The following is a 13,621-nucleotide window of genomic DNA, read 5'->3' as shown; positions in this document are numbered from 1 at the left end:
CGAATATTGGACAGAGAAGGGAAAAAGAGTCAAGGCCTACGATATCTGTGGCAAAAATATGCATATCATGAGTTTGTTAAATCTGCTGACCTCTCCTCCACAATTAAGTACAAATCATTGCTTCGTTCCTGCCTAGCCAAGTCAGAATATTATGAAAATAACTGTCAAAACACAACATAGTTTATTTAGAAGAAGACAAATGACCAGACTTAAACAACAGCGTCTTGCGGTGCAGCAACACAGACACTTACACACAACATGACCTTTCCCTCACTCACGCATCCTGTTATACTCTGTCTTCTGCCATTTTCTTCTCTGTTTTTTTCCGTAAGTACTTCGGATGTAATTTATGTCTGTGTCTACTGAGTGCTACTGCGCATCAGGGAAGCAAAGCGCGCAAGCAATGGCATGAATAATCCATTGGCAGTTCAGGTCAAAATGAAAGAAAGAAAATCAGACCTCAATTACCATCACACTCACACTGCAACCCTGTAGCATTAGCCTTTTCACCCCCAAAAAAGCGATTGTTTATTGTAAGCATCCATCTTGCACAACGTGCTGGCTGGTATTCAAATTATACCAAATGAATGATTCCTTGAATGTGGCTTCATCAGTCTATTACTTGACCTGAAAGCGCCAGAAGAAAAATCCTCATTATAGTCCCGCTCATAACACTAATAACATGAGCGACGGGCATATTCATAGCAAGTATTTCCACCCACCATTAAAGGTACAAAGTTGCCCAAGCTTGAAAACCTAAATATGTACATCATGCCCACTGGTTATCCACTGCTTCTCTTATTGGTTTAACCTTTTTTATCGAAATATCTTTGATTACGAATGAAGTATGCAGTTTATTAGATGTTCAAAAATTTATTCCATCATTCAAGTACTTGAAAATGTCAATGTTGGTGCTATAATAAGACATTTGGAAGGGTGGCATTAGAAGAAAATGTTGAAATGTTGAAAAAAAAAAAAAACAACCTTCCCGTCTCTTTAGGAATTTAAAATTCATCCAGTCCATCCAGCTCATTCGACGCACGTCTTCCATCTGCCTGTGAAGCGAGGGCCCAGAGGCTACAGGCCGCAACACATCAACTCGTTTTTTGGCTAGCCGACAAGTCTTTCTGAAGTCTTCACACACATTGATTTCTCATTTTGAGCTTACAGAAATCTCATTGGTCATGCTTTCTGCTTTCTGTGAACCCACTGAGCAACAGCCGTTTCAGTGGCAGCAAGCTTCACTAACAACATAACCAACTGATGAAACGCACTTTTGATATTTAACGTTCATAAATGATCAAATAAATACAATTATAGTTAAGACCGATCAAAGGGAACTGGGTCTGGTACTCCAGTGTTGTTTCTGTAATTTGAGCCAAATCTTGACTTAATAACCGCTTTTAGGCTAATGTGGCCGCTAAAATTGTACCGTTTTGAGAATGAATGACATGTCATGATTAATAATTGATAAACATACATGTTTTTTTGGCATAAAAGCTGTTTAGTGGAAATGTTCAATATTTAAACGTAAATAAAGATCATAACAACCGCTGCAGAAAGGCTGGTACACAAAAAAATGAATAGTGCAAATTATTTGACATCATCATCACATTTGTATCATGAAATCTGAGTAGATTGAGTAGACACAATTAATTATACCGATACATACATACAAACATTGAAAGGAGTACAATCATTTGTGATTTCTATCATTATTTGTTATTTGTATGGTTCGTATGAAAAGCTTTTTCCTGCAGATAGAAGAAGCCGTCTAAAAGCCAGTAGACTTACATGAACCCAATATCCAGGGAGGACAGGATGCATTTTGGAGAATTGTAGATATAGTACACATTTGATAATGGAATGGTAAAACTAATCAGACTTATGTGCGGTTATAGTCACAACATTGGGGCCATTGCCTCAATTAGATAAAAAATCCCATTTCTACAGTACACATAAACACACTGCCTGTAAGGCCCACAGTCACATATAATAATTATAATAACCATTATACTAACCATAATATATAATAATGCAATCAATCAGTCTAATGTGATCGTCTTACCCTATCATTCACTATGAAATTCAATTCATTAAAGTACCCAACTGTACTTCTGTTTAAGAAGTAATGACATTGGTGAAAGTGATTGTCGGTTTCCCTACCCATGAGGCCGTGGCAGCTGATTGCCAGAGATACAGACGGTACGTCGTATACAAGGTTGGCTGGGCAAAGTGGTTTCAGTGCTTCTTTTCACGTACTAAAAGAGGATATTTATTTACCTGATTTTGCCTCCATTAGACGCATATGTAACCCATAACCATTTCAAATAAAAAATAACTACGCAAAAGACACAAGGTCCCATGTGGCAGCTTTTAAGAGATAATCACACACCCAGGCGGCAGTGTGACAGATCGACCTGTGTGTGTGTGTGTGTACACATTTGTGTGTGTGCGTTTGTGTTCCAGTGTGTGCGCGGGTGGGGAGTGTCTGAGCCTGGCCCATTAGGGGGAAAGCTGAGAGTCTCCCCAAAGAACTCCAGTTCCCCACCAGGGCCCCGTTTAAAACATTCATAGCATGGAAGTCTGGCGGGAAGAAAAGACATCAGTCGTTAACGGTGAAGCGGGACTGATGTGCCGAGCGGATGCTGATGATACCATCAAACACTGCCATCTCCACCATCATCATCATCAACATCATCATCACCATCAGCATCAGCATCCTTCGAGCGGTCCTCACCGCTGCCGTCTGTGTGTGTGCGGGGCGTGCCGCGCGCTGTGCTGGAGTCTCTGGGTAAACAGGTGGCTGGCCCTGCCGCAGTAGGTGTGCGTGGTGGTCTGCAGTGCCGCTTCGAGAGGCAGCAGCAGCGAGCGTGCCATGCTCTCCCCGAAAGGATACTGGGCACGACAACAAAAACAAAAACAAACCAAAAGAAGTAGAAGATGATGAGCCATAAAACACCTCGAGCAAACCGTTTCTAGATCGTGCTGGGACTACTTTGTGGCAATCTGTGTGAACCACGGTGGTATTACTCTCTCCTGCTGAATTGTGTTCATTTTCGCTCGATTCCGACGTGGAATATGAATAACGATTTGAGTAGTATTGTGCCGAACGACACAATACAAAGAACGGCTGTATGGATAATGGATGTGTAGCTTTGGGACATGTACCAAGACAGAAGCAGAATTGAAATCCAACTGCTATTTAATTGTACAGACCAAAGCTCTTAAATCACCAGGCAGAATAACAAAGCGGGCTCTTTGGTATTCTAAAAGGGTATCTCTGTCTTTTTACTTCCATAGTAAATAAGGCAATAAATCACAGTTTTATGAGGTCTCCTTGGACTCTGCTCTGGCCCGCGCATTAGGGTCACTAAAAGCACACTGGGCTTTATCATCTTCCGTGTGTGATAGTGGCCAATGAGGCCCCCATTAAAAGGCTGCCTATTGATTTTCATGCTGATGCCAGCGGTGGGTGTTGTCCACACGGAGCATCACGCCGTCTCCACGTTGCATCAGCACTAAAGATTTTACAACTGCTATGGGTCTCCCTTCGAGTGGGGTAATGGCCAGGGGTCTTTTACAGCCAACGCCTGCTCCGCTAGGTGGGCCGGGCCCGCCTCAGGGAGATGAGCTGACTAGTGGGATATGGGTGGGACGGGAAATGAGAGTTTTCCTGCGAATTGGCTGGAAATTGAATCCGGGCTGCGTTGGCTGGGGAGGGCGACGGCGGATGCTGTCATTGGAGGAACGTTTAGGAAGAAAAAAAGAGGAGAGATTTAGGAGGTGGATGTGGATGAAGCCAGGTGTAAGAACCTGTCAACGCTGGCAAGATTTCTGTTTTTCCATGTATCAACATTCACAGAAGGGTTTCATCCACACCTTTATACCCGTTTAGTTTTTAATATAACTATTGCTGCAGGCATGTGCAGAGTCAGTGGCTACTCCTTGAATATACAGCTAGCTTCACCTTCATGCGTCTGTGGACATGGTATAAACATTAAATATTGACAGATACCGGCTACCCAAAAAATGGTCAAAGTAAGTAAAGACGGCAAAACACAACGGCACATCCCACCGCTGTCCAGCAGCATTTCAGCCACAAACAGATGGCCTCGATCAATATCTGACATATAAAACATCTGTACCAACCAAAAACAGTCTCTTTTTAAAGGGGTGATATCATGCCACCAGGTGTGAGTAGCCATTTCAAGCCAGTGAAAAACTGCCTTTTTCTGTGTTTTATTGACATCACAAGTGGGAGTGTCACCTAGATGTATGATGGATAGATAAGCAACATTTGCTACAGTCCACTGGGTAAGCTGATGTAAACTGATGTATCCAGCATACATCTAGGTGGACACGCCCACTTGTAATGTCACTAAAACAGATTTTCAAAAGGCTTGTAATGGCTCATCACTCCCACACCTGGTGGCATAATATCACACCTTTAAAAGGTTCTTGTTGAAAGTACCAAAAAAAATGGACCAGGAGAGATAGATGAGATAAGACATGGAGAGAGACAGAAAGACAAAGAAGAGGATTGACAAGAGGTGAGAGAGCCAGAGGAAGATGAGAGACGAAGAGGAGGAAGAGCAGACACACCCAGAGGGGAGACGGAGGAAGATGAGCGAAGCGGGAAGTGACGGGAAGGGGGGGGGGGAGGAGGTGAAACATCAAGACTGGTGTGTGTGTGTGTGTGTGTGTGTGTGTGTGTGTGTGTGTGTGTGTGTGTGTGTGTGTGTGTGTGTGTGTGTGTGTGTGTGTGTGTGTGTGTGTGTGTGTGTGTGTGTGTGTGTGTGTGTGTGTGTGTGTGTGTGTGGTGGGCTACTCGTGCGGCGCGTGTGCTTGCGCTGTCTTAGGAGACGGATGGCGGTGCGGTGAGACGGGACGGGGGGAGGGGTGGGGGGGGGAGGAGAGTGGCACTGTAATGAAGCCTGCTCATTTACTTAATGGCTGAGAACATTGCCCCCACTGATAGTGGCCGGTCCGGAGCCCACGGCGCTAATGGATGGAGAGCGGCTAATGAAGCTCTGGTCCCCCTACCACCGCCCGTGAGCATACCAACAACAGCTCCAATAATCAACAGTTGAATTCAGAGAGCCGAGTTGAAAGTGGGTCGCCGGCGGAGAAAGCGATGGGGAGCGAGAGTGGATAGAGTTGGAGAGAGAGCGAGAGAGAGAGAGAGCGAGCTAGAACCAGAGAGACAGAACAAGAATGAGAGAGTTAAGAGTGGGATTGAGTGAGAGGGCGAGAGAGAGCCAGAGAAAGAGAGCAAGAGTGAGAGAGAGCGAAAAAGTGAGAGAAAGATCAAAAGCCAGAGAATGAGCAAGAGAGAGAGAGAGAGCTAGAGAGAGCGAGGGAGAGCGAGCTCTCCGGGTGGCGGCGTTGCTCTCTGTGAAGGATTCTGATGCTGGAGGAAGAAAGTGGCAGCGGGCAATGTGGGGGATGATGGGAAAGCTGTGTGATAATGACGTATTGACGTATTTGATGTAGCGGTTCCACCTGGCCATAACGGGCGGTACTCCGAGTAGTTTGCTTAGAGTGCACTTTGACAATGGAAAGAGGCACCGCGGGGCTCGGCAGCGGTACGGCTTCCAACTCCATTAATGTGGAAAAACCAAGTGTGCCTCTGCATGAACCGGGAGTGTACAGAGGTCACTGCAGATGGTCTCTTGCAGGAATGAGGTGTGTGTGGGCTGACCACTGGGCTGATACTGCGACTGGCATGAGCAACACATTTGCGTGCTTCATATTTCGCCCTTTATGTTATACATAGGTCACTGAATTTTTACTGCCTAATCTCTAATCTCAGAAGAACACGCACACACGCAGGCAGAGACACACACACACCTTAAGGTGCATGAATAGGGCAAGAGTGCCACATATACAATAGTGATAAAACAAACAAAGTACAGCAAGTATGTGATAATGAAATCACCTGTAAATATTTTATGCACCTTTCATTCATGCCTTTTAATATTGACCCAACCAATGTATAGAGCAGCAATAACAATTTATTAATCTCACACACACACACACACACACACACACACACACACACACACACACACACACACACACACACACACACACACACACACACACACACACACACACACACACACACACACACACCTCGGTCAAGATCTCGGTTGAGATGTCATTACCTTTTGGATGGCTTCGTAGACAGCTCTGAATGCAGGCTGCTTGTCGTCATGGTAAACACCCCTGTTGCCATGGAGAATGAACACGCCTTCCTGCTCAGCCGGCTGACAGTTGCTGCCATAGATGCAGTGGTCTGGACGGTAGTTCCACAGGCATGGAAACACATACAGGCTCTCTGTAGGACATAGTAAACACAGGGGGGAGTGAAAAACCATATCCAAACATGACAAGTATGGTTATTGAGAGAAAACAATCTTTGTATGCCTGAAGCTGTCACTCAATGAGCAATAGGCCCGGGGTTGCCCACCTGGGTTATGGTGGAATATGATATTAAGCAGATCCTGGTCACCCCAGGTGATGTTGAGTTTATACTTCTGGAGGAGGGGCATGAGCATCTCATCCCACCGCAGTGGAACAGATGTCATGTCATTCTGTTAGGGGGGAAACACACAAAGATGAGCTATGTTAATAATACTATCTCTGCCGTCCCTTCAAAAATGCAGGCAAAGAGGAAGGACAGTCAGTGACCTCTAGTGGTTAACTCTAGTGGTACAGCGGAAAATCAATGTCTGAGGGTTTCCTAAAACTATTTTTAACTGACAAACATAACTTGCCAAACAGATTTTTGTAAATATAGAAGACCCAAAATATCTTCAAACTAATTTTTCTATCCAATTCATCATTATGAATAAAATAAACACTAATACCACTGAATATATATACACCAACATATATATATATATATGAACATTATATAAACGTCACCCGAAAGAAAACAAAAAGGTAAAAAAACGACCTTGAAACGTTTCTCCCTGATTCTGGTCATGTTCATCAGCATGACCCCCGAGTTGACCCCCGTCAAGCCGTAGTAAGGGTGGCGAGCGAAGCGGTTGTACCAGCCAATCCGCGGCTCCTCGTGCTCTGGCGCCATGGCGGCCAGCTGGCTGGCGTCGAAGCGGGAGAGCAGGGCCCACATCTCGTCCATGGGATTCAGGAAGAGGATGTCCGTGTCCACGTAGAGCACTGAGTCCACGTCCTTCAGGATCAGCTGGAAAACCAGAGTACATAAGAGGTTGTGTTACTATTTTGATGTTTAGCGGATGCTCTTATGCAAAGCAACTTGCAGTGAATTCAGATGCAGATCATTGAAGAAGCAGGTAGGGGGTTTGGAAAGCTGACTACCGGTAGATTTTCCTGCCCCCTGTTGCTGAATGTTGATTGAAAGAGAAAATGACCCAGCATTAAGGCCTCCACAGTCCACACACACATCATGCTCAAGTGTAGAGCGCTTTGGACGCTGACCGTTTTTGTACTGAATGACTTCATAATGTCTAAGAAATGGCAGGCGTAGGTGGTATAAATAGACCCCACACATAGAAAAATGAATTACTCTCTGCAGAGCTTCAGCTGCGCCTGCTGTGTGGAAGGGCTCATTGATTAACGAGGAAGTGCGCTATGCTTGGGGTTTGGTGTACGGAGGCCTTGGTAGAACTTACAGGTAGGAAAAGCCTCTGAGAGGCACAGGGCTTGAAGAGCTTCTTCCATTCTGCAGCGTTGTCACTGGGGAAGGTGATGGGGTAGGTGGTGGTGTTGAACTGCAGCTGGACCATAGCAGGCCAAGAGTCCAGCTTTAAAAAAAAAAAAGAAGTGATTATGAAGTGAATAGCTGCACGTTTATTCAAGACACACACATACTGTATGTGCATTTTGACTGCAGGTCAACCAGGTTCCTATGTTAGATGAAACATGAAAGCTAGGTCACTATGAAGGATTAGGATTTAATATCCCTGCTCAGAAAGGACGGGAAATAAATATGCCCCCCCCCCTCCCGAGACCAATTTGTGTGATTTAATAAAAAAGAAAACCTTGGTTGCAGGATGCAGTGCCAAATGCTGTATATTAAGCCGTTTATTGTTGTCGTGTTTTTCTTATGAACTCACAGCATCTTTAAAGCTCTTATGCAGATGGTCCTCTGCAAAGATATGGAAGTGGAGCAGCTTTGTGCTGAAAAGGACAGCAGACTTCAGCATCACCAGTGTCTCCTCTAGCCTGGGGCCACAGGCCACCACCGCCAGATGCATCCTCTCATCTTTGCTTGTCTTGGTGTTTAGCCTCTCCCTAGGAATTCACATACACAATGAAGTGACACGTTAGTTGGCAACAGGTGCTGAGGACCTAATGTCAAGATGGGGAATCTAAGGGCAGATGTTTTAGTGTGTAACATCTTTCCTGTGCTTTTGTCTGAGAAAGCTCTGGTGATTGTCACAGTGATTAAGGGAAAGGAGATTGGCATCATTGCTACAGCAAAGCTGGGCGTACCTATGTGGTGATTCCAACAAGCAATTCACTCCACAAACATCAGCAGGCTGTCTCCAATACGGGTTCCAGTGAGATACTGGCAATGGATTACACCTGACAGAATGAAAACATGTGATCTTTGGGATCTCTGCTAGGTGAGTTGAATGCCATGTATGATTGTGTAGTATATGCTTTAGATGGGAGACAATCGGTTGACTCTGTGACAATGTGGACACTCTTCACATGTTGCTAGACTGAAACAGTGTAACATAATAGTGCAGCCAATACAGTTACTATTAATAGTTCTTTAACTATTATATTAACAGGTCTTTACCAAATGAATTGTTGTCAGTTAACACTTTACATTGGTGTATTTACATAGGTACTGACAGTAATGACATGTAAAAGCATGATGAACGTAATGCAATGACATTATTGAAAAGCCAAACTCCAAACCCTGCCCTAGTAGGGTTTGTCTTAAGGACATGCTGTCCAATTGCTTATTACACAGTACTGGTCTTGAAACTATACCTGGTCACTCATGTAAAAAGCCGGCATAATGTGTATTTCATGTGCTTTGTACGCTTCAATTAAAAAGTGTCCCTTCAATCAGCAGATGGTGTTACTTTAAATCAAGGCGTAACGTCAAGCATCATCATAATCTGTAAGATTAACAGAATAGCCAGGTTTCAGGCTTTTAAAAAGACCGGAAATACTGACGGAATCTAGGATGTACCATAAACGCAGCAGCGTTTCAGAAATAAGTAAAAAATAACATGATATAGGGTTGGCGTATTTACATACGACAGCGTTAACCCTAACAACAGTACTACAACGTCAAGCTTTAACTCGTAGCTAACCGGCTAGCTCCCTGCTAACGCCCCTTATTAGCCAATGCTTGCCAGCACACGGCGTCGAGTCGACTCCAACCAGTAAAGCAATGCCCAATTTAATGCAGTTACATTAAAAAGTTTAAACTGATAACCCTCCCGAGCCGCGTCGTAGTACTGGCACATTCGAGGCCTCTGACGTCCAGAAGGCCAAACCACACCGGGGTCTTTACTGACCACCTACCCCGTGTCATGGCGGCCGCTGTGTGGTACGCCTTGCGATTTGCCGACGGTCCTCTCGTCCTGCGCGTCTAAACTAGAGGCTAGTTGATTCAACACGTAAAGAGATGAAAACACTGCTAAAAGTATGCATACGAGAAGTGCATCAGGATAGCATCGCATTTTGGGTTGACAAGTCACTGGAGAAAACGCCGCAGCATCTTGAAGGTCTGACAGACGCACAGACCAACCTGTTCTACTTGAGGATTGCCCAAGACAGTTGTTTGTAATCTTCTGATCCACCCACTTTAAGATGTACATGTGTTTTAACAGAATCAGTCACAACCTGTCGCAAAGGCTCCATCGTGTTCTCTATGCGAGGAAAATTCATCAGTTGTGATGCCAACACTTAAAATGAATCAAAACATCTTACACTTACACTGATTGACAGATCGAAGCAGACTAACGATCAGAAAAGGTTTGCCACTGGCAACTAATATTCAATTGACATCATTTATATATCTATCTATATATCTTTGTTTTATACATATTTTATCTCGAAATATAAAGTTTATTATAAAATCCTGATTAAATTCACAACAACGACTCAGTTAGACAATAACACCAAGTGATTCGTGGGAGGGGATGGGCTTCTTAAATGTTGCCATAGTGAAAAGAAAATGTGTCAAAGTAAACAGTTTTAATCAACATATCAAGTGCAAACAATCTAACAACAATCTATGTGTAAACTATTGTTCAGAGATGACCGCTTCACATTTTTACACAGTGCATATAAACTCATCCTATGAATCCCAATACTCCGACCACCCGTATTAGGAACAATACAATAATTGAACAATCAAACCACTTGCCACTTCGACTCATGGCACAGAAAAAAACTCAGGATTCCAATCCACTCTGTGACTTGGGTCAGTTCACTCGTCTTAATGCAATAGTTCTCCCATCAAGCGTTCAGTCGATATAGCTCTTTGTGGCTTTGTGCATAACTGAAGATTATTGTATTGGTCGTATGTCCTACAACGAACACAGGAGCTGGGGAATGTGGATCATCCCGAGAGGAGAACTGTAGTGGTGCATCAGTGGGCTTCTCCATTCACCGAGGAGCCCTCCCCGCGCGGCGAGGACGCTCTGGACCCCCTCCGCTCCGGGTTGTCCGAGCCGGAGCCGCTGTGGCTGTGAAGGTCTGCTGAGGTAGCGGTGGCCGGAGGAGGCTTGGCCTTCTCCTTAAAGTCTGTGATGATGACGGTCAGGTCTCCGACGGTGACCTCCAGATGCTGCGCGCTGCTCCGGTCCACATTTTTCAACCTGGGCCTGATGGGAAGATACAAGCAGCAGAAGGTTTAGAAGAGGCCGTCTGAGCATTGACGGAAGGCCAAAAATTTAGAAAAAAAAGTGTTGAACGTGGTGGAGAGAGGATTGCAGGATTTCTTTCCCCATTACCTCATCGTTTTATTGTTGTTCTTTTTAAGCATTGGCTCTTTGTCGTTCTTCTCTTTCTCTGCCTTTTCTTTTTTCTCTTTTTTGGGTAGTGTAGGTTGTGGTGGTGGAGGTGGTGGTGGTGGTGGTGGTGGCGGAGACGGTAGTGCAAACTGCTGATTTACTTGTTGTGTAATCAGTTGGGGAACAGGCCGTGGCTTTCTGTAAGAGAGATTCACATCACAGGTCAGTCCCCACACTGAGAAGCCTCTATCTTTTATTGTGGGATCATATGTCCATACCCCTTTGGACTGATAAACACATTGCCCTAACAAGAAATAACTGACAGGCTGGGATTCAAATACCTAACCAGCAGATAATTTAGTTAAATCCTAGACACTAGAACCCAACATGCTGGCATTAATGCTTTCAAGTCAGTCAACGTCAGTCAAACTGGTGCTTGGTGGATATTGGCATTAGTGTGAGCCCCTTCATTTAAAAACAATATGTTTAATTTAAATGTTGTATGAGCAGAGTCGCTTTGAATGGATCCGTGTTTAACGTCTGGAGTTATGCTCCAGACGAGAGAAGAATATGCTGCTTTTTTGTATTGGAGGTATTTGAACAATACAATAAGAAATCATTCACTGACATTTCATTACAATTCAGTCCATTACAGTATTGCCACCTCAGACATCTGATCCTCATCCTAACAAATTCCCTAATGTTGGTTTACACCCCAGAACAGAGAATGAAACAGAACGCAGTTGTTACACAACTTGAAATAAGAATAAGTGCTTTGACATGGTGCGGTTAAGTTGGAGGTTGGTAAAGCATGGCCCTGCCAATGGAAAAGAACTATGAGTCAAATTGCCCCCATCCTTTCGTCATCTAGACTTGTTGTCTTCCAATTTCATTCCCAGTGGGAAGGGAATTAGAACAACAGAGGAACTGCAATTTGGGAATACGTGCTAGACTGCATGCTTTATTTGAGTCATTCCAGTTTATCCTAGCTTTTGCAACAGTCCGCATCCCACAAAAGTGTGTTTTACTCAAGGGCTCTTTAAAACAGTCCCATTGGAGGTCAACAAGATTTTGGGAGGTCTTAAATACAAACCGGAGCATCTTTCATAAGAAACTATTGTCCAAACTTTCGAAATTGCAATGCCAAATGTGTATAGGCTATATTGTATTGTATAAATAATGTATTCTATAAAATCTTGCAAACAAGAAAAGTTAAGGCATTTCTATCGTCTAAATAAAACCTTTCCTGGGTTGTTATTGTGGACTGAAATGGTTCTGACCTCGACGTCCCCTCCTCCCCTTGATTTACAAAGACACACCACAGTATACATGTGTATAAAATAAAACAGATTCAAACGAGGTTGACACAGGCTGCACAGGGGAACACCAGGCTCCATCAGACAACACACAACAAATGTCTAATAATGAAAATACGCGCATTCTTACCGAGTTGACGTTCCCTTCCTGACATCACACATCATACACTTAAAAGCCTCAGCTGTGTTCCTAAACGTGCAGACGCTACAATCCCAGTATCCATCATCGGCGGAGGGCTTGGGTTGCCGCTTCGGCCTTCAAAGAAAAGAAAACAAAAAAACAAGACGGACAGTGGAAACTAGTTCTATTAGTAAAATCAAGCATAACACCCGCGATAAAAAAAATCACTACAAGGACAAGGACAAGGACACAGCGTCCACTTGGCTGCTGGCTCTCACAGAGTCAATGCATGATGAAAAAAGGGAGCCTTGAATGGGCTCACTGGCCCCATGAACCAGTCTGCAGGCGCCATGCACCCTGGAGGGGAACAGTTACATCCACTGGCTGGGCGCTCTGCTTACACATCCTCTAGTCAGGTATTTCACAATGAAGGAAAAAATTAAAAGAACATCACCTTACCTCGTGGGACTCCTTTTGTCTCCCATGATATGCTTATTTTTTTGTATTATTATTATTGCAGTTAAAATAGCTCACGATGCCTGAAACCGTCTAGCTGCTCTCAGCTGTCGTGGGAAGTCCACTCCGGGGCGAAGGACGGTCACATGGTAGGGGTTTAGCCAATCACTGTTTAGTAAAATTACGACAATCACAACGGCCGTACGGCAGGGATGCAGAGCTTCAGCATTTCAAAAAACTAAAAGTGAGAAGCATTTAGAAGATACATATATCATGTGTTTGTCTTGATGAATCTCCCTTGATGAATCATTGACGCAAATATAAGTGAGGTTAACTGGCCTATACCTCATTGTGGCAGGCAGATGTGAAATTTAGAGACTGATGAAAAATGAAGATAACACCATGCCCGTATCAATTGAAACGCATTAATGAAAATACTACTTCAAATTGGTATACTTAATATAAATTGACTGCTCTACTATCACGGATTAACCTACCAGAAATTGATAAAGATGGTACGATCCTATCCTCATCTTACCTTGAGCTTCCGTGTAATCACCAGCATCATCCACTACAAAAATCAACAGTGCAACCACCCTGACTGATGACATTGGGTTGATTTGAGAAATGTAAAAGGTGTACATATAGATTTACACTACTTCCGTTTAAAGTGGTTTTGCGCATAATGTCTGGTTCTGCGCCCACATGTTCAGTTCTGGGTGCACAGTGCATGCGGTCCCGGCGGAGGCCAG

At 44.0% G+C, this 13,621-nt stretch overlaps 2 protein-coding genes across 4 annotated transcripts; both read right to left on the bottom strand.

Annotated features, from left to right (window-relative positions):
• Positions 1–846: 846 nt before the first annotated feature.
• Positions 847–9,792, bottom strand: gxylt1a (glucoside xylosyltransferase 1a). 2 transcript variants are annotated; one of them, XM_084477127.1, is made up of 8 exons: positions 9,541–9,792; positions 8,488–8,580; positions 8,109–8,286; positions 7,665–7,796; positions 6,965–7,216; positions 6,476–6,599; positions 6,171–6,343; positions 847–2,898 (listed from the first exon to the last, which is right to left on the bottom strand). In XM_084477127.1, exons 1-8 carry the CDS (start codon positions 9,696–9,698, stop codon positions 2,737–2,739), a joined length of 1,272 nt encoding a protein of 423 aa, XP_084333253.1. In that variant the 5' UTR covers positions 9,699–9,792; the 3' UTR covers positions 847–2,736. The 2 variants fall into 2 exon arrangements, with proteins under 2 accessions (XP_084333253.1, XP_084333254.1); XM_084477128.1 differs by lacking the exon at positions 8,488–8,580.
• Positions 9,793–10,166: 374 nt separating this feature from the next.
• On the bottom strand, positions 10,167–13,561 carry LOC311357124 (YY1-associated factor 2-like). 2 transcript variants are annotated; one of them, XM_084477011.1, is made up of 5 exons: positions 13,367–13,561; positions 12,873–13,037; positions 12,423–12,548; positions 10,977–11,174; positions 10,167–10,847 (listed from the first exon to the last, which is right to left on the bottom strand). In XM_084477011.1, the coding sequence occupies exons 2-5, from the start codon at positions 12,896–12,898 to the stop codon at positions 10,613–10,615; spliced, it is 585 nt and encodes a 194-aa protein (XP_084333137.1). In that variant the 5' UTR covers positions 12,899–13,037; positions 13,367–13,561; the 3' UTR covers positions 10,167–10,612. The 2 variants fall into 2 exon arrangements, with proteins under 2 accessions (XP_084333137.1, XP_084333138.1); XM_084477012.1 differs by having other exon boundaries at positions 13,408–13,561.
• Positions 13,562–13,621: the final 60 nt, after the last annotated feature.

This window comes from Micromesistius poutassou (genome assembly GCF_964030765.1).
Source record: "Micromesistius poutassou genome assembly, chromosome: 13".
Lineage (NCBI taxonomy): Eukaryota > Metazoa > Chordata > Actinopteri > Gadiformes > Gadidae > Micromesistius > Micromesistius poutassou.
The sequence above is the reverse complement of the archived record's forward strand: the minus strand, read 5'-3'. Positions and strand labels throughout refer to the sequence as shown.

Bases quoted from the DNA above. Each gene is read 5' to 3' on its own strand.
- gxylt1a (XM_084477127.1), bottom strand. From the start codon at position 9,698: ATGCGATGCTATCCTGATGCACTTCTCGTATGCATACTTTTAGCAGTG. The intron at 8,287-8,487 runs GTACGCCCAGCT...GTGAATTCCTAG, and splicing joins TTGTTGGAATCACCACATAG to GGAGAGGCTAAACACCAAGA. The intron at 7,797-8,108 runs GTGAGTTCATAA...TTTTTTTTAAAG, and splicing joins ATAAGAGCTTTAAAGATGCT to CTGGACTCTTGGCCTGCTAT.
- LOC311357124 (XM_084477011.1), bottom strand. From the start codon at position 12,898: ATGGGAGACAAAAGGAGTCCCACGAG. The intron at 12,549-12,872 runs GTAAGGTGATGT...TTTTCTTTGAAG, and splicing joins GACAAAAGGAGTCCCACGAG to GCCGAAGCGGCAACCCAAGC. The intron at 10,848-10,976 runs GTAATGGGGAAA...TCTTCCCATCAG, and splicing joins AACAACAATAAAACGATGAG to GCCCAGGTTGAAAAATGTGG.